Genomic DNA, 20,673 nt, shown 5'->3' with positions numbered 1-20,673 from the left:
TGACACTGATGAAGCCCCAGCTCCTACTCCAAAGCCGCAGAAGCCAAAGCCGCCTAAAGCTTCAAAGCCTGCCTCAGCACCAAAAATCTCACAGGCGAAGCCACTGGCTACTGCACCTCCTGAAGATAGTGTGCAGTCTGAAGATCTGTCACGTATCTCCAAGCCCCCGAGAGTCAAGATGCCTCTGCCACACACCAGCCAAGAACTGACTGCTGCTGCCATTCTGCGCAACGATGCCATTTATCTGTCCAGTGATGAAGATCTTGCAGATGACGCTCTTGAGCAGCTGATCAAGAGCAAAGAAGAAGCAGAAATCTTCAACAATTTGCCTCTCTTTGACGTGGCAATCATCCACGACTTCATCGATGAGTGGTTTGACACGCCCAACCTCAGCTTTGAAGATCTGCAAGTTTCCATTGGCCTCAGTGTCACTTTCCATGGCGCCATTACTTCAGAGTTAGCTATAGCCCAGCGCATCATTGAACTGAAGCAGAAGATTGACTTTGAGAAAGCTCAGTTCAAGAAGCATATGGCCAAGCTCAGCGTGCAAGAGGTCAAGAACTTCAAGATCATGCTGCACGAGCTCAAAGAAGCCTTTCTCAAGAAGCGTGAAGAAGCTCAAGGTTCTCGTGAGCGCATGAAGAACCTGGCTGACAAGTGTGTGCAAGCCTACAATGAGGCTGAGAAACGCAAGGCCCTTGGGCGCCTTGGCATTGACCCCAGGATGGCTGCAAAGCAGAAGAAGAAGAAGCCCGCTATGGCCGAACCCAACGCACCAAGGCAGGAAGCACATCCCATTGTCTTCCCAACCAGCATGACTGGCTCGAAGCCAAAAGCCAGGTCTACCGCTTCAGAACTGAAGAAGACGAGGACTGCTGAGGCTGAAGCAAGAAAGAGGAAACATCCTGAAGCCACTGCTGCTGCTCCCTCCAAGAAGAAGCGGAAGACCAAGAAGGAACGGGCTGCTCCCACAGAGCCCTTAATTGTTGAACCTATCTCCATGGTTCGCCCTGCCGCTGAACATCAAGAGCACCAACTGACTGTCCATGAGCCTGCTTTCACAGAGGCTCATGAAGCTGAAGACATACCAGCAGCTGATCCCACCGCTACTGAAGACATTGGTCACCATGACCACGTTGAAGATGATGTAGTTCTTCCTCAGATCGAGCACCAACAGGTATCATCGCCTATGCTTACGCACAGCGAACTCATCAGCATTGGTCGTCCTCTGACGCCAATTGCTCAGGATGCATCATGGGCTGATCACCCACAACAACAAGTCACACCACCCCGGCAAGAAGAAGATGATGACTTTGAGGCCCAGCCAACTCCATCTCCAAAGGTGTCGCCAGCGTTACGCAGGCTTCGCAAAGGACCAAGGTCTCAAGTCTCCGAGTCTGAGGCTAAAACTGCTGAAGACATTCCGGCTGCATCAGCCGATGACACTCAAGAAGAAGAACGTGTCCCTACTCCCCCAACTACTGAAGAAGCTGTTCTCGAGGAGAACGTGTCTGTGCCCGACCCTCCAGCTCATCAAGTGGAGGTAGAAAATCTTGAGGCTGCCACCACCAACACCAATGAAGCCACTGACGCTGTCATGGCTGAAGCAAATGTGGAGCCTACACCAACCCAAGAACCAGAAGTCAGCGAAGCCAATGATGCTACTGCTTCTGTTCCTGCGCCTGCTGCTGGTCCTCAGTTTGACTATCATATTGAGCATAGGCCTCAGGTACAGAAGCCCGTGCCAAGGTTGCCCAGGTTTCCAGGTCCTGCATCAGCACCTGGATCCTTCAATGTCAACGGCTTCAAAGCAGACAACACCTTCTTTAATAGCTCTAAGAACCCCTACTCAAGGGAACGAATATCTTCTGATCGGTTCTGGAGCTATCCACAGCGAAGCTATTACTCATGCATTATGTACAATCAAGGTCGCATCTTCCCACATATGCATCTTGACACCGAAGCAATAGTTGGTCTGCCCTGTTTGGAAGAAGCTCTGAATTGCTTCAAAGAGGTTGGATTGCTGCCCTTCATCACTGACCAAGAGCACTGGAACGAAGAGTTGCTGCTCCAATTTTATGCCACACTTCACATACGTGGTTACAACAGAGATCCGAAGACTTGGGTCCTTGAGTGGATGACAGGAAATGTTCATCAAGAAGCCAAAGCCTTTGATATCATTAAGCTCACTGGTCTACCCACTCCTGGAGATCTCTATGAACCTGGCTGTCAGCTTCACAGTGAAGCTATGGAGAGCATCTTTCACAAGCCTGAACCGAACATGAGTCAGATGCTCAGTATGATGAAGCCTCTGCCACAAGATGCTGCATATCCTAAGGAGTTCTTTGTTGAAGACCTAGAGTATCTGCCAAGGACTATCTATCACATTCTACGGCGAACTCTCTGGCCCATCAAAGGACATTCTCCACATGCAAAACTGGAAGGTGCAATGAAGACTTTGGTCTTCTATATTCTCCATGGAAAATGCTTCAATGCACAAGACTTCTTCATTCGCCAACTTGCTACATCAGGATCTGATCTTTTTGGCTTGAAGTTCTACGCTCCATGGATAATGCGGCTGATTAAACTCCACTCAGCTATCTCATATCAGCCATCTGCTCGCAATCATCGGATCTTTCTGCCTGATGTGGATATGTCCATTGAAGCCATTTATCCAGAGCCTGCCAAGGAACCTCTTAGTCTTCAGAATGCGGAGCATCAAAGTTTCACTCAGAACATTGAAGGAGTTGAAGCAGTCACTCGTGTTTATCCTCTGGCTGGTACTACACGTGCACCTCATCGTGCCCTTACTGAAGCCACTGAAAGCACTATTGCCCACCGACCCAAGAAGCGATCTCATGTTCTCAATGATCGAGAGCTTCTAGTTGCTCTTCATCAGAAACAGGATAGGCATCATGACTGGCTGAAGCGCCAAATGCACAGCCTCTTGGTGGATGTCAACCGCATTCGCAATCTTGCCACCAAGAATGCCTTTGTTGCCCATGAAACCTGTCGGCGTACATGGAAAGGGTTGACGCATATGTGATCTGAGGATGATCTTCAAGAGGATGGCTTCTCTGAACGTTTCAAGTTTGACTCCACACCTCCCCGAAGGACTGTGCTGCGACGAACTCCATCTTTTGAAGACTCTAAATTCTCTTCTTCTGCGGCAACTGTGAATGCTAGAGTGATCGAGGACGAAGATGATGCCACTTCACCGCCCCCTACTTCTGCACGCCTCGACACTGCCCCAAGTTCTTCTGCACCGCCGAACACCACCGACGACTGCTTCACCTACTCTTCATGGGAACGAGTAGCTGCTCTATGTCTTCAAACCTTTTTGGTCCTCACTAACAAAAGTGGGAGAAGCATATGAGTTTGATAGTCTTCAAGCGGGTCCATATGGGCGGTTACTTTATGTTTTGCCTAGTGTTTACAACTCTCGCTTTGATACATTTGGTTCTTTGAGTTGTAACACTTAAACTCGATGGTCGTCTGCTACTTATTTGCTATTTTGTGATGCGATGATAAATCCTGCATGTGCGACGATAAATTCCGCACTTAGATCATTTTGCAGACGTCCATTTTTCATTATGCATGTCATTATCTTCACATACCCTTCATGCATGATGAATTTTCATCATAAGTTGAAGAGGATCTCCACAAGTACAACCTGCCATGTGCATTTGCATTCCAAAAGAAAATTACTTATATGCACATCTTCAGGGGGAGCCCTTGCAACTTATGAAGACAATTCCTTATCCTTTACAATTTCACATATTATATTCCCCGTTGAAAACTTCAACTAGTTTGTCATCAATCACCAAAAAGGGGGAGATTGTAAGTGCATCTAGTGCCACCCCTAGTTGGTTTTGGAGTATTGACGACAAACCTAGTTGAGGGACTAATGTATTTGTGAGAATTGCAGGATAACACAGGTAGAAGTCCCCCATTGATTCGTTTTTCCTACCAGAGATGACCCCTAAAAATGTATGAAGACATTGAAGTCAAAGGTGGTAAGTGAAGACATTCACCTTGAAGACTATGACAAGAGAAGACATCGCATGAAGACTATGGAGCGCGAAGACTTAGATCTTTCGTAGTTCTTTTTCTTCTTTGTTGAGTCATAGGAACCACCGTACTGTTAAGTGGGGTCCAAGAAAACCAGTCAGAATGACTATAGTGATGCTTAACCAAAATCCTATGTCTTCGAGTGAAGACTATGAGAGCGAATCTTGTTCAGAGTTGGACAAGTCAGCTTTGCTTGTAGCCCAAGTAAAGTTGCCGTGTGTGTTTGAAATCTGACCGTTGGAACACGTGTCAGTTCCTTAGTGACCCAGGGTCATTTCGGACAAATCAGGTCGGGTTGCCTAGTGGCTATAAATAGCCCACCCCCTACAACCATAAATGGTTGGCTGCTCAGAGTTAAAGTACGGCTTTTGTCGTTTGAGAGCAACCCACCTCAAAGCCTTTGAGAGAGAATTCCTTGAGAGGATAAAGCCCTAACCACCCAGAGCTAAAGAGTATTAGGCATCACTTAAGTCTTCTTGTTTGTGTGATCTGAAGACTTATTACACTTGAGGACTGTGAATCCTCCAGCCGGTTAGGCGTCGCGTTCTGAGCATCCAAGAGTCATTGTGGATCGCCAGTGAACGAAGTCTGTGGAGGTTTGGAAGTTTACCTTGAAGACTTACCATAGTGATTGGGCAAGGTCTGTGTGATATTAGCTCAAGGGGAATACGGAGAGGACTAAGTGTTCTGAGCTGTGTGCTCAGGACTAAGTGTCAGGGACTGAGTGTCCTCAGGTTTAAATACCTATCCGCCCTAACCAGACGTACAACTGTCACAGCAGTTGGAACTGGTCTACCAAACCTTTGTCTTCGTCACGCACACTGGTTCTATCCTTCTCATCTCTTTATTTACTGTTGGCTCTTGTAAAGTCAGTGCCTATTTGCTTTATCTATTTGTCTTCACTGTGTACCTGATCCTTACTGCCTAGCTACTATTAGTCAGTGTGGTTTCACTTCATTGAATGCTTGACTATTGTCTGTCTAGTGTAGTCTATCTTCCGCTGCATGGAAATAGGTTCAATTCTATCATTTGTCTTCGAAACTTCCATGTTTTGAAGACTTTCATAAAAATCGCCTATTCACCCCCCCTCTAGTCAATATAACACACTTTCAGCCGGATAAAGGAATTAGTTTCTTGAGGCAATTGGAAAATTCCTTCATGAATAGCCTTGCGACGCGCTGTCCAGATCGCCCAGAGTGTAACTGCAAGCAATACAAACTGGTCATGTGATAGCGATTGCATGAAGATGAAGAGCCACTGTTTGGCATTGGGTTCCGTGTTTGAGACCAGATTTTGTGCTAGCTCCTCATCAACTAATTCCCACACACATTTCGAGCTAGTGCAATTAACCAGAGAATGTTCCCATGAATTAGGAGAGCCACATAAGCCGCAGTGAGCGTTATCTGCCATGTGTCGGTGAGCCCTGATGTCCTCTGTAGGGAGAGAATGCTTTGATAAACGCCAAAGGAACATCCTAACCTTTGCGGGAACCTGGGTCTTCCACAAAGTTTTCCATGCTCCCTCCTCGGACGCAATATTTGATGTTCCAGCCGTGCCCTCAAGCCATGCCTCCCGACGCTATCTTGTCGCTACAAGCATGCGATAAGCAGATTTGACAGTGAAGTTTCCGCTTGTTTCAAAATTCCATCTCCAGAAGTCCTGGAGATTACGAGTGCACAACGGAATTCCCATAATGGTGCAGGCATCCATGGGCATAAACACTTGGTTGATTAGCTGGCTGTTCCATGAAGCACTAGTGTGGTCGATCAGTTCCGATACCAGGGTTGGCGGATTAGGGTGAATACACCCATATGGCCGTAACATCTCGTCTCTTGGCAACCACGGGTCCTCCCAGATTCGAGTAGACTGACCGTTGTCAATTCTATGAATTAGTCCCTGTTTGAGTGTATCTCTACCTTCGATAATGGCTCGCCATATCTGACTGGGATGGTTGCCCAAAGTCGCCTCCAAAATAGTGGAGTCAAGGAAATATATGCTCTTCAATAAGCGAGCACTAAGGGACTCTGGTGTTTGGAGTAATCTCCAAGCCTGTCGTGCCAACATCGCCATACTGAATAGTTCAAAATCTTTGAATCCTAGACCTCCCATTCCCTTCGGTTGTGTCATACTTTTCCAAGATACCCAATGAGGTTTCCTTTTTCCATCTTTGCTTCCCCACCAAAACTTCCCGATAAGCATATTGAGATGTTCACATAATCCCCTTGGGAGTTTAAAGCATGACATGGAGAATACCGGTATGGACTGGGCAACTGATTTGACTAGAACCTCCTTACCTGCCGATGACATGGTGTTTTCCACCCAGCCCTGCACATTACTCCATAAATGATCTTTCAGGTATTTAAAGGCACCATTCTTCGAACTCCCAATATCAGATGGCATCCCTAAATACTTCTCATTTAAAGTTTCATTGGGGATGTTGAGTGAACCTTTTATTTCTATCCTGGTAGTTTCCAGCACTCCCTTGCTAAAGAAGATTGATGCTTTTGCAAAGTTCACTCGCTGACCTGATGCTTGGCAGTATGTATTCAGTACTAGGTTCACCTCATTAGCTCCCACACTATTTGCCTTACAGAACAACATGTTGTCATCAGCGAATAGTAGATGACTAACTGGCGGCGCCGTAGGAGCCACTTGTACACCAACCAGATTGGATGACTCACTTTTTGATTTAACAGGCACGACAGGCCCTCTGCTGCTAGCAAGAACAAGTACGGAGATATTGGGTCCCCTTGTCTGATTCCTCTTGATGGTTCGAATTCCTCCAATCTCTTCCCATTAAACATGACAGAAAAATTAACAGTGGTGACAAGTCCCATAACAATGTCCACCCATCTCTCAGTGAACCCCAGCTTTACCATGATTGCTCTCAAATATGGCCACTCCACCCTATCATAGGCCTTCATCATGTCTAGCTTCAGAGCAAATGACTAGTGCCTTTTAGCTTTATTTCTCTTCATAAAGTGTAGGCACTCGTAGGCAGTGATGATGTTCTCAGTGATAAGTCTACCAGGAACAAAGGTAGATTGTTCCTCAGATATAATGTCAGGTAGTATCACCTTCAGCCGGTTAGAGATCACTTTGGACGCAATTTTGTAAAGAACATTACATAAACTGATGGGACGGAACTGGCTCAGTAGGGTTGGGTTTTTTACCTTAGGTATCAATACCAAAACTGTCTCATTATGCATGCCGCTGATTCTGTACCCTCAACAATTTTAAGCACGACTTAGGTGATTTCATCTCCACATGTCTCCTAGTGCCGCTAAAAGAAGTGAGCAGGAAAGCCGTCCGGTCCCGGTGCCTTTGTGGGCAACATTGGAAAAAGGGCGGTCTTAACTTCTTCTGCGCTGTACGGGGCATTCAACGAAGTGTTCATTGCCTGCGTAACCTTGCATGGTACTGTTTCTAAAACATGTTCCATGTCACCCACCCCTTCTGTCCTATACAAGTCTTTATAGAAATAGGTCATCATATCTTCCATCTCCAGCATGTTCTCTGTAACCTGACCACTAGCACGCTGCAATGACTTGAGCTGGTTCTTCCGTCGACGCCTACTCGCTCTCATGTGGAAGAAGTAGGTGTTTTTGTCGCCATGCATGAGCCAATCAATCCTAGCTCGTTGCCTCCATAGAATCTCTTCGCGGTGAAACAACTCGACCAGGCGGTCGCAGATTTTTGTCTCCTGTCGTGAGGGACCGGATCTTCATGGGAGTTCGCGCATCACCTGTAGCTCCTTTTTTAATTTGGCGATCTCTCTGCGGACGCTGCCAAAGTGTAGTTGCCAGGTCGCCCGACAGCGATTGAAGTTTTGTCTTCACCTGGTCCACCGAATCCCCAGGCGCCTGAGTCCAACGTTGGGTCGCGCTCCCAGCAGATCTCATATTTAAACGGCCGTGGTCCCCGTCTGCATGCATGCACTGCTTGGAGCCGAAGCAACAACGGGACGTGGTCGGACGTAGCGGCACTGAGGTACTCAAGAGATGCATCTGGGAAGGCCAAAGCCCATGCAGGGTTAGCCACGCTCCGGTCCAGCCGCACCCTGGTGTACGTGCCCCCCACCACCTTCTTCTCAAAAGTCCAACTCTGTCCCTGATAACTAATGTCCGATAAACCACACGTATCAATAGCATCTCAAAAGGCGTCCATCTACGCTTGGCTCTGTTGGTCGACCCCATCGTGCTCATGGGATGAAGGGCTTCGTTGAAGTCTCCAATCACCACCCATGGATCGTTGCTCGTTCCTGCAATTCCGCGCAACGTGTCCCAAGTTTTGTACCTCTCACTTGTTTGGGCCTCACCGTACACAAAGGTGATTCTGGTTTTAATATCTTTCATCTGCTCAACAAAAACATCTATGTGGTACTCAGAATAACCAATAACTTCGAGCTTTTTTTCCTCATTCCAAAAAATGCCTAGTCCACCGCTCCTACCGGAGCTGCTTATAGTAAAGCTTTTATTGTAACCTAAAGTTCCTACAAGATTCTCAACACGTGAGCCCTCTATCTGAGTTTCGAGAATGCATACAATAGAGGGGGCAAGTTGCTTCGATAGATCTCGAAGCTCTCGAACTGTCACAGGTCTGCCAGCCCCACGATAGTTCCAGACTAGGCAACTCATTGCGCTGGGCGCGCCCCGTTGATAGGGCCCGCCAATTGCGCATTGTGTTTGGGTGTTTGAGGACTTGTTCTTCCCTGGGTTCTTTTCCAGCCGAGGAGGGCTGGTCTTTGTTCTTTTGAGATCTTGCTTTGACGAGGGGCTCTGTGGAACAGTAGCTGTAGCAAGGGTTTGGGGTTCCATCGAAGATGATGGACTAGTTCCTGGAGCAGTAAGCAGGAGTGTATTTGCATGGGCACCTCTCTTACGATTCCCTTCTCCTTCCTCCATATCCGTATCCGGGTCAACAGTGGGATCAAATTTATCTTGTTGTGTTCATCCCGAGCCACGTCCTGCACGAGCATTGCCTCTTCCTCTCCACCTTCAACGCCCCTTGCAGCACCTGGTCCGCGTCCTGGGCCCCTGAACCAGTCAGCTTTCAGGTTTTTGAACACTAGCGCAGATGGAGGATGAACCCCATCGCCACGCTCTTTGAATTGATGACCTAGCATACCGCAGACAGCACACCAATCTGGTAGCCTCTCGTATTTCACCCTGAAGATCTCTCTCCTCTTCTAGATCACTAGCGAGACAGCGTTCTTGAGTTGCTTTGTGACATCCACTTTCACCCGAACCCTAAAAAAGTTACCCTCAAAATCCTGGGATTTAGGCTCAGCAAATATGAAGTCACCAACAGTAGCTGCTAGCGATTTAATCAAGTGGAAGAACAGTTCAGGGAGATCATGTATCTGAATCCACATCTCAATCTTGTTTAGAACAATAGTCGATGGCCTAGTGAAACCATCATAGGGCTCAATCACGAGCGCTTTTCCTTTGTAGGTCCAAGGGCCGTCCTCCATAACTCTCTCCCAATCACCCAGGCAGGAAAATTGCAGAGTATAGATATTGTCTTCCAGAGGGCGAAACTTAACTTCTTGCGCTAGATCCCATGCAACCCGCATGTTGCGGAAGAACCAGTACTGGCTGTACTGCTTATCCATATGAACCCGCGCGATCGCCATCCACCGTGTCGCTTCCTCTGGTATATCACCATCATGAACCATGACATCCTCCAGATCGTCTTCTTTCAGACCCAGTTCCTTCATCATAGCTTCCATCTCGCTCATCGCAGCGGCAGACGCCGACGTTGAGCCTTCCATCAAATCTCTTGCCCGATAAGACGGTTTTCGCGGGCGGGAGAGCCCTAGCCAGATCCCCCAGCGCGCACACTAGCCAGTCGTCCAAAGCCGCCGGCGATCGGCGGTCTGGGAGATGCAGGGGATCGCAATCTCCACGTCGGTGCCAGGCGCCGCCGGGAGGAGAAAAAACCCTAACTAGAGGGGAAGTCGGTATGAGTTTACTTTGTCTCTGTGTATTAAGTCCTTCGGCTTGGGCCAAGCCCAGAAACAGTGCAAAAATAAATACAAATGAAATATACTTTTCCAAGAAAAATGTTGATCATCAGAAAAATGACTCATTTTTAATATGTTCTAAAAATTACAAAAAACACCTTTCATAAAAATAATTTGTGTTTTACTAAAAAAATCGATTCAAAGACTATTCCATGTACAACTACTATTTCATTGGATGAAAGTGTGGGGTTGAATTAGGTGTCCTTGGGGTGGCTTCTTCACGTCCAAAATGCTATGCTCAGTGTAACCTTATCTCTGACGTTAGTCAAAATTAGATATAAGAAGTGTTGCATAATGCCATATGAAGCATGTTTATATTTTTTTCGCCCGTTGCAACGCACGGGCGTTAGTACTAGTATATATATATGTCATGTTCGGCAGCTCTCTGCTCCACAACTCACTTCCTGGAGCGGCCAAAGCGAAGCGGCCCGCTGCGTATATTTATGGAGTTGTCAAAGTGACGCTCCGTCCGCTCCTGTATTTTTCGGAGCTTTCAACTCCCTGAAGCATTTCGTCGCTTGCTACGCTCTTCCTCGTCTCTGGATGCCATCATTTCTCCTATACTAGTGGTTAGGGCGCTACCCTATGGTGCCGCTTCAGAGAAAATTGTGTGCATGTTTTCATTAAAAAAAATAGATGGGGTCCTCGCCTCCATCTAAAAAAACATTTAAAAAAATCCTCACCTTCATCTAGAAAAAGAAATAAAAAAGAAAAGAAAAGAAAAATTATCAACACAACCTACCAGCGAGCGCCACTTTGTATAGCCCTTCATTTAAAAAAAGATATGGGGTCATCACCTCCATCTAAAAAGAAAATAACCTTTAAAAATATTCATCGCATTCATCTAAAAATAATATCTTAAAAGTTTTTTCACCACGGCCAACCAGCTAGTGCCACGTGTCATAGCTGGTTGGCCGCCCTTCACACAATGCTTAATGAGTTTAATTTTCATGCACATAAGCATAGCTCCAATCGCTTTTCATGCTTAGCAAATGCTGTAACAAGGGTGCTGAATGTATACGGATCTGGCCCAAGATCTCTGTCTGCGGATCGGACATAGATTAAAAAAAAGGTATATGTATATGCTTTTTTTAGACAAAATTATTTATTTGCTGGTCAGCGACACCTAAATGGATGGGCTTTTCGTGTAAACTGTTGTTCGGCCCGTGGCCCAAGTCTGTGGGAATCTCCTTATGGAACCGGAGAGAGAGCAAGTCGGCAAAACCTAGCTACCTTCTCAGCAGCCCCCGCCGCATAGCCCCCCTCCCCTCTCCACCACCCCGCCGCCGGTTTGTCCCAACCTCATATAGATCTAGCGGAAAGGCTTGTTGATCACCAAATTCAGGTATTATATTCGTCAAAAGTCTCCACCTTTACGTTCTTCGCAATCTCTTTATTTTTTCCTTTTATCAGAGAATGCTAAGAAGGTCCGATTTTGTTGTGGTGTTGCAGAGACGAAGATGAAGAGGCAGTTTGTAAATCTTGTGACGCGGAACTGGACGGAAGGCTTGTATTCTGTGCGCCGCATCGATCCTTACCGTAATTTCTTCTACGGTTCAGCAGAAGCAGCAGCCGTTGAAGTAGCCAAGAAGAAGGAATCTTTCCCAGCGACGCAGATGCAGGAGCTGCCGACCCCAAGCATCAACTTCGAGTCGTTTCCAGCGATGCAGATCCAGGAGCTGCCGACCCCAAGCATCAACATCGCTGCAATAGATGTTCCTTGATACACCCTCGATATGTTCGGGCTCTTCACCCCCCGCGCCACCAGCGAAGGCAGAATGGTGTATGCCAATACGATGGGCGATGCGGGGCTGTATGACGCCGACAATCGTATCCACACCTGCCTAGGCCGCCTCAACAAGCCCAAGGGACACAGACCCATGTGCCTATCCGTGGCGCACCCTGACGCCGACGAAGAAGACAGAATGTATGTCCTGGATTCGAACCCCAGGAAGGGCGCCCAACAATGCTTTGAGGTCCTTGAGCGCACGCCCAGAAAATGGAGGATCAGCTTGTTGCCGCAATGGCATTGGCGACTTCTATCCCCGCCTCCCTTTGTCCACCAACCTGGGTACCAACCATCCTTTATTACCTCCTTCACCACCATGGTCGATGGCGACGGTGTCTCCACAATCTACATATCAGGCGATGGCGGCATCGGCACCTACAGCTTCGAGACACCGCGCCACCAGTATAGTGAGCCTCGAGGATGGAGTCACGTCGGGGAATGGATGCTGCCCTTTCGTGGTAGAGCTCAGTACGTCCCTGAGTTCAATCTGTGGTTTGGCTTCTCAGACTTAAACCCCAACCACCTGTGTGCTACGGACCTCTCTGCCATGTACAATGGACAGCAGCCCACTGCGCCCAAAATATGGGAAGATCTGAACCTGCCTGAGGGAGAGGCGTGGCTTCCAAAACAGCTCGAGCTTCTCCCCCTGGGTGGCGGCAAGTTTCTCATTGCTAAGACCTTTGCAGCAGGAGAGTTAGGTGGGTACTTTTCTCTGCTCACCGGCATAGAGATGATCCCTGGCGACGGTGGTGACCGACAGGCCCTTCAGATGGTCAAGCACAAGTGTGCACGTTTTGTCTTCATGGATGAGGATTTTGAGTGGGTGCTCTGAATGGATAATTTTACATCGGTGTTGACCCGATTTTTTTATTAATGGTAAATGATAATTCTGTAATTCTGAAACTAGTAACAGGCCAGTAAAAATTATAAAAATAGGAAGGACGTCAAGAATAACAGCGTCCAAGTTGGACTCTATTGCCAACTGCGTCTAGGTCTGGACGCTAGTATAGACGGCGTCCAGTCATGCCGTTTGATTAGTATCTCATTAGGCTTGATCGTGTTGTTTTCCTCTGATAGATAGATATTTCATGACCTATAAACCTTAGTACGCCGGCAGTCGTCGCTTCTTACCTTGCTGGGTGGTAAGCAAACTCTAGCAGGGACATCACCAAACATTATTGGATGCAGGAGCAACATCATCTGGCTGGCGACTTGTCATTAGAATCATTTCCTCGTCATTAGGATAACCCACTGAACCTATGGTTGGCGCATGTGAGTTGTTCCACGGCCTGGTTGAATTTTCTTGGTTTGGTCTTCTTTACAATTTATTCTACGGTTGCGAGTGTATATTGTATAGACGACTGGGTTGTTACTCTTTGATAATACAATTGGTAATTGGCTAGTTTATGAGAACAGATAAGTCGGTCTTGAGTCGGCGGGGTCACGCTTTCGCCTCTAAGTGTTGGTGCACCGTTGCCGGTACTTTTGGAAACATGATGTGCCGGTGCCATATCCCGAAGTGAACCTGCCGCACGGATCATACCTCAACCTCGATAGGGTTCCGGTGCCAGCCATACCAGACTCAGGCTGCGCGCAACTGACGGAGATCCACCACCATCGTGCTCTACTCCCGGCCGACCTCCGTCGCGACCCAGCTTACACGATGCATTCACCGAACTGGGACGTGGTCGACAAAAAGGCCTAGCGGCAGGCGGCGGAGCGCGATTGACGAGAAGGCCTAGCGGTAGGCGGCGGAGCGCGCGATGTTGGCCGAGTGATAAGCGAAGCAGCAGCTGAGAGCCTTCCAGCAGACGTTCCCATGGATGGAGAAGCCGATCTATGTCGACCTGACCAAGGTGGACGAGGACAACGATGACGCCTAGATCTACCGCCCGCCCCTAACTAATTTTCTAATGTTTTCATTTAATAATTTTTAGTTTTAATTAAAATAAACTGGACCTTTGTAGGCTGTTTTATAAAAAAAAAAATCAAAATCCAACGCAAATGTGAAATGCGTGTGTCCGTGTTGCTCGCATCTTTGGACTGACGGACAAAAACATGTTCGCCTGACCCATCAAACAAATAAAGAACGAATAAGTTTCCCTTAGGTTGGACGTTGAACCAAACATTGGACGCTGCTAACAACAGCGTACAAGTATGGACGTGGTTTGTAACAGCGACCAGCCCTGGACTGATAATGGCGTTCTTCCTATTTTCCAAATTTCCAACTTATCATTACTAGTTTCAGAATTACAGCATTATTATTTATTATTAATAAAAAAATGGGGGTGTTGACCTAGACCCTTCACCTTTTATCTGTCATTTGTCATGCAGCCAGCTATTTCCTTCCTTTTAGGTCTTTTTGCATCATTAAGGATTTGTGTGCTTGGAGGGATTCTCCCTCGTTCTTGTATCTTTACTCTTCTATGTGTTGGAAACGATTGTTTTGGCAATGCTTCACGATGTATTGATCGGTGCAAAGCGCACGTATATATGGAGTACAAAGTGGGCCACAACCTCAACTATACAAAGACTAGGAGGTGGGCCGGGCTATACAATAGTCATGTACAAACCATATATTCAACACCCCCCCCCCCGCAGTCGAAGCGTCGCCGGAGACGCAAAGACTGGACCTGAACTCCTCGAAAACAGAAGTAGGCAGTCCTTTCGTCATGACATCGGCGAACTGCTGCGCCGTCGGGACATGGAGGACCCGGACGCGCCCAAGAGCCACCTGCTCACGAACGAAGTGTATATCGAGCTCAATATGCTTCGTTCGACGATGATGGACCGGGTTGGTGGAGAGGTAAACGGCGGAGATGTTGTCGCAGTAGACGAGCGTGGCCTTGTGAACATCACAAAGCAACTCCTGGAGCAGCTGACGGAGCCAAGAGCATTCGGCAACGGCGTTAGCCACTGTGCGATACTCAGCCTCGGCACTCGAGCGGGAGACGGTGGGCTGTCGCTTGGAGGACCAAGAGATCAAGGACGGCCCAAGGTAGACACAGTACCCCGAGGTGGAGCGCCGTGTGTCGGGGCAGCCAGCCCAGTCCGCATCAGAATAGGCGACGAGGTCGGTGGAGGCGGATGCCGTCAGCGTAAGTCCAAAGGACTGAGTGCCGCGTATGTATCGGAGGATACGCTTCACCAGAGTCCAGTGAGAGTCGCGCGGAGCATGCATGTGGAGACAGACCTGATGAACAGCATACTGTAAGTCGGGGCGCGTCAGGGTCAGGTACTGCAAGGCGCCCACAATGGAGCGGTAGAAGGCCGCATCAAATGCAGGCGAACCCTCCAAAGCGGAGACCTTGGCCTTGGTGTCGACTGGCGTGGGAGCAGGCTTGCAGTTAAGCATGCCGGCTCGGTCGAGAAGCTCATGGGCGTAGCGCTGCTAATGCAGGAAGAACCCATCTGGTCATCGAACCACCTCAATGCCAAGGAAATAATGCAGAGGACCCAAATCCTTCAGGGCAAACTCATCGCGAAGACGAGCTGTAAGCCGCTGGAGGAGTGCGACAGTGGATGCTGTCAGGATGATGTCGTCGACGTACATCAGCAAGTAGGCCGTGTCAACTCCGTGATGATACACGAAGAGGGACGCATCGGAGCGAGTCGATGTAAATCCGAGCGTCTGCAGGAAGGCAGCGATGCGCTGGTACCATGCGCGAGGTGCCTGCTTCAGCCCGTAGAGAGAACGGGAGAGCAAGCACACATGATCAGGATGCATGGCGTCGACGAAGCCAGTGGGCTGCTCACAGAACACCTGCTCAGCCAGGTGGCCATGCAAGAAGGCATTGGACACGTCCAGCTGATGCACGGGCCATGCTCGGGACACGGCGAGCTGAAGCACGGTGCGGATCGTGCCCGGTTTAACAACCGGGGCAAATGTGTCGGTGAAGTCCACGCCCGCGCCTGCTGGAAACCCCGAACCACCCAGCGAGCTTTATAGCGCTCGAGAGTGCCATCCGGACGAGTCTTGTGCCGAAAGACCCACTTGCCCGTGATAATGTTGGCACGGGGCGGCCGAGGGACGAGCTGCCAGGTACGGTTCCGCTGGAGCGCATCGAACTCTTCCTGCATCGCAGCGAGCCAATGAGGATCCCAAAGGGCGGCTCGAGCTGGCGATGGAAGAGGAGACGGCTCAGAGGCGGAAGCAGCGAGAAGATACTCATCGCTGGGGTACCACGTGCTCGGTCGAAGGGTGCCAGCCCGAGAGCGAGTCATCGGGCGGGGCAGCGGAGCCGGAGGGGAGGCGGGCGAGGATGAAGACGAGCCCGCCTCCGATGTGACCGCCGCGGGCGGGGCCCCTGCGGACGAGGCCGCCGGTGAAGCGGCAGGCGAGGCCGCCGGCGAGGCGGCGGGCGAGGCCGCCTGCGTGGCGACAGACGGGGCCGCCGGCGTGGCGGCGGACGAGGCCGCTGGCAGGGTCGAGGCCGGGGACACCGGGGGCGTCGAGGGAGGTGCAGCCCCTAAGGCAGCCAGACGGGGAGAGACTCGACCCGTGGCGCGGGGGGCACCCTCAAAGCCGGGAGGCGGCCCAAAAGAGGCACGGGGGCGGCCATCACCAGGAGCGGGCAAGGCCACATCATCCGAAGGTACCTGCTGGAACGGAAAAACCATCTCATCAAAGTAAACGTGTCGTGAAGTGATCACCCGATGAGAGATAGGATACCATGTTGGAAACGATTGTTTTGGCAATGCTTCACGATGTATTGATCGGTGCAAAGCGCACGTATATATGAAGTACAAAGTGGGCCACAACCTCAACTATAGAAAGACTAGGAGGTGGGCCGGGCTATACAATAGTCATGTACAAACCATATATTCAACACCCCCCCCCCCGCAGTCGAAGCGTCGCCGGAGACGCAAAGACTGGACCTGAACTCCTCGAAAACAGAAGTAGGCAGTCCTTTCGTCATGACATCGGCGAACTGCTGCGCCGTCGGGACATGGAGGACCCGGACGCGCCCAAGAGCCACCTGCTCACGAACGAAGTGTATATCGAGCTCAATATGCTTCGTTCGACGATGATGGACCGGGTTGGCGGAGAGGTAAATGGCGGAGACGTTGTCGCAGTAGACGAGCGTGGCCTTGTGAACATCACAAAGCAACTCCTGGAGCAGCTGACGGAGCCAAGAGCATTCGGCAACCGCGTTAGCCACTGCGCGATACTCAGCCTCGGCACTCGAGCGGGAGACGGTGGGCTGTCGCTTGGAGGACCAAGAGATCAAGGACGGCCCAAGGTAGACACAGTACCCCGAGGTGGAGCGCCGTGTGTCGGGGCAGCCAGCCCAGTCCGCATCAGAATAGGTGACGAGGTCGGTGGAGGCGAATGCCGTCAGCATAAGTCCCAAGGACTGAGTGCCGCGTATGTATCGGAGGATACGCTTCACCAGAGTCCAGTGAGAGTCGCGTGGAGCATGCATGTGGAGACAGACCTGCTGAACAGCATACTGTAAGTCGGGGCGCGTCAGGGTCAGGTACTGTAGGGCGCCCACAATGGAGCGGTAGAAGGCCGCATCAAATGCAGGCGAACCCTCCAAAGCGGAGACCTTGGCCTTGGTGTCGACTGGCGTGGGAGCAGGCTTGCAGTTAAGCATGCCGGCTCGGTCGAGAAGCTCATGGGCGTAGCGCTGCTGATGCAGGAAGAACCCATCTGGTCGTCGAACCACCTCAATGCCAAGGAAATAATGCAGAGGACCCAAATCCTTCAGGGCAAACTCATCGCGAAGACGAGCTGTAAGCCGCTGGAGGAGTGCGACAGTGGATGCCGTCAGGATGATGTCGTCGACGTATAGCAGCAAGTAGGCCGTGTTAACTCTGTGATGATACACGAAGAGGGACGCATCGGAGCGAGTCGATGTAAATCCGAGCGTCTGCAGGAAGGCAGCGATGCGCTGGTACCATGCGCGAGGTGCCTGCTTCAGCCCGTAGAGAGAACGGGAGAGCAAGCACACATGATCAGGATGCGTGGCGTCGACGAAGCCAGTGGGCTGCTCACAGAACACCTGCTCAGCCAGGTGGCCATGCAAGAAGGCATTGGACACGTCCAGCTGATGCACGGGCCATGCTCGGGACACGGCGAGCTGAAGCACGGTGCGGATCGTGCCCGGTTTAACAACTGGGGCAAATGTGTCGGTGAAGTCCACGCCCGCGCGTTGCCGGAAACCCCGAACCACCCAGCGAGCTTTATAGCACTCGAGAGTGCCATCCGGACGAGTCTTGTGCCGAAAGACCCACTTGCCCGTGATAATGTTGGCACGGGGCGGCCGAGGGACGAGCTGCCAGGTACGGTTCCGCTGGAGCGCATCGAACTCTTCCTGCATCGCAGCGAGCCAATGAGGATCCCGAAGGGCGGCTCGAGCTGACGATGGGAGAGGAGACGGCTCAGAGGCGGAAGCAGCGAGAAGATACTCATCGCTGGGGCACCACGTGCTCGGTCGAAGGGTGCCAGCCCGAGAGCGAGTCATTGGGCGGGGCAGCGGAGCCGGAGGGGAGGCGGGCGAGAATGAAGACGAGCCCGCCTCCGATGTGACCGCCACGGGCGGGGCCCCTGCGGACGAGGCCGCCGGCGAGGCGGCGAGCGAGGCCGCCGGTGAAGCGGCAGGCGAGGCCGCCGGCGAGGCGGCGGGCGAGGCCTCCTGCGTGGCGACAGATGGGGCCGCCAGCGTGGCAGCGGACGAGGCCGCTGGCAGGGTCGAGGCCGGGGATGCCGGGGGCATCGCGGGCGTCGAGGGAGGTGCAGCCCCTAAGGCAGCCAGACGGGGAGAGACTCGACCCGTGGCGCGGGGGGCACCCTCAAAGCCGGGAGGCGGCCCAAGAGAGGCACGGGGGCGGCCATCACCAGGAGTGGGCGAGGCCACATCATCCGAAGGTACCTGCTGGAACGGAAAAACCATCTCATCAAAGTAAACGTGTCGTGAAGTGATCACCCGATGAGAGATAGGATCATAGCAGCGGTAGCCTTTGGTGTTAGGAGGATAGCCAAGAAAGATGCAGGCCACAGACCGAGGTGCGAGCTTATGAGGAGAGGTGGAAGCGATGCTGGGGTAGCACAGGCAACCGAAGATGCGGAGCTCAGCATAGGAGGGTGGCATGCCAAACAAGAGGTGATGAGGGGTGAAATTCCCGCGAGTGCGACAGGGAGGAATGTTAATGAGGAGTGATGCGGTGGCAAGCGCGTCGGGCCAAAAGTGTGGTGGCACGTTGGCGTGAAAGAGGAGGGTGCGTACGCAGTCATTGAGAGTGCGTAGCACGCGCTCTGCGCGGCCGTTTTGTTGCGAAGTGTACGGGCAAGTGAGACGAAAGATCGTGCCGTGTGTGGCAAGAAGGTTGCGGATCGCAAGGTTATCGAACTCCTTCCCGTTGTCTGTTTGCAACGCAAGAATGGGACGTCCAAACTGCATGGAGACATAAGAGTAGAAGGCGGTGAGAGTGGCAACAGAGTCCGACTTTCGCCGCAACGGGAAGGTCCACACATAGTGCGAAAAATCATCAAGTATGACAAGATAATAAAGATAGCCCGTGTTACTTGCAACAGGAGAGGTCCAAACATCACTATGAATTAACTCAAACGGGTATGATGCGACATGCGAGGAATTGCTAAAAGGAAGACGAACATGTTTGCCAAGGCGACAAGCATGACAAGTGTGATCGTCGATCTTATTACACATGAATGAAAAACTCTGAAGAATATGGCGAAGGGTGGCGGTGTTGGGATGACCGAGACGAGCGTGCCAAAGGTCCACTCCGGCGGAAAGCGCCATGGGTGCAGCAGCGGATGAGGAAGGTGAGTGGACCGGGTAGAGCTCGTCGGGGCTATCACATCGGTGGAGCACCATCCGGGTACGGGCATCCTTAACAGAAAAGCCAAACATGTCAAATTCAACGGTGACAGGGTTTTCACGTGTAAAAGAACGAACGGAAACAAGATTTTTAATAATGTCAGGAGAAACAAGCACATTAGAAAGAGATAATGGCATGGAGTTAGAAGGAAAAGCAACATGGCCGACATGAGTAATGGGCATGGAAGAACCGTCACCCACGGTAATGCGAGCAGCGGTGTGGACGGGGTGAGCGGCAAGAAGGTTACCGGGGTTGGCGGCCATGTGAGCCATGGCTCCAGTGTCCATATACCAATCTCCACCGCCAGTGTACTGCTGCGGCGTGGGGGCGGTGTGGAGAGCCGCTAGAAGCGCAGGATCCCAAGGCGCCGGCGGGAGGGCCGGGGCAGACGGCGCCGGCTGAGGCGGTGGCGCCACATGCCCATAGCCCGAGGGGCCATAGAGCGGCGCGGGCTGGTACGCCTGGGGGGCCGCATACAGGGCCTGATGGGGAGCCGGACGGGCGCCGAAGGAACCGGGGACGGGGGCACGCGGTATAGGCATGGGGTACGCGTGCACAACCCCCGTCCAAGGATTCTGGCCGGCCTGCCAGGGCGCCGGCGGCAGCGGGTGCTGCGGCTGGCGGGGCGCCCCACCGGGGGCAGCGGGCTGCTGCGGCTGCTGCTGCATGCGGCCTCCGCGACCGCGACTCCCGCCCCGGCGCTGTTGCTGCTCGGCGGGGGGCGGAGGGGCCTGAGGCAGCGCCGGGTAGGGAAACCCTGGCGGCGGCGGCGCCTGGAAGGGGCCCGGGGCGGGCCGCGGTGATGGAGTCGGGGCGGTGGGCGGCGCACCGCCACGGGTGCCGGCGGTGAGGGCGGTGTGGGTGGCGCGGGTGCGTGACATCCGCATCCGCCGCTCCTCCAGCTTCAGGTACGCGACGATCTTGGGGAAGGTCGGGTTGGTGA

At 51.5% G+C, this 20,673-nt stretch overlaps 1 protein-coding gene across 1 annotated transcript; it reads left to right on the top strand.

Moving 5' to 3' along the window:
- Positions 1-11,335: 11,335 nt before the first annotated feature.
- LOC125512680 lies at positions 11,336-12,780 on the top strand. Its single transcript, XM_048677771.1, has 2 exons — positions 11,336-11,441; positions 11,549-12,780. The coding sequence occupies exon 2, from the start codon at positions 11,833-11,835 to the stop codon at positions 12,715-12,717; it is 885 nt and encodes a 294-aa protein (XP_048533728.1). The 5' UTR covers positions 11,336-11,441; positions 11,549-11,832; the 3' UTR covers positions 12,718-12,780.
- The last annotated feature ends 7,893 nt before the right edge of the window (positions 12,781-20,673 follow it).

Source organism: Triticum urartu, chromosome 6 (genome assembly GCF_003073215.2).
Source record: "Triticum urartu cultivar G1812 chromosome 6, Tu2.1, whole genome shotgun sequence".
Taxonomy (NCBI): domain Eukaryota; kingdom Viridiplantae; phylum Streptophyta; class Magnoliopsida; order Poales; family Poaceae; genus Triticum; species Triticum urartu.
Note: the sequence above shows the minus strand (reverse complement) of the source record. Positions and strands in the feature narration are given on the sequence as shown.

What these genes read in the sequence shown, in the direction of transcription:
- LOC125512680 (XM_048677771.1), top strand. Translation starts at nt 11,833, where the DNA reads ATGTTCGGGCTCTTCACCCCCCGCGCCACCAGCGAAGGCAGAATGGTG.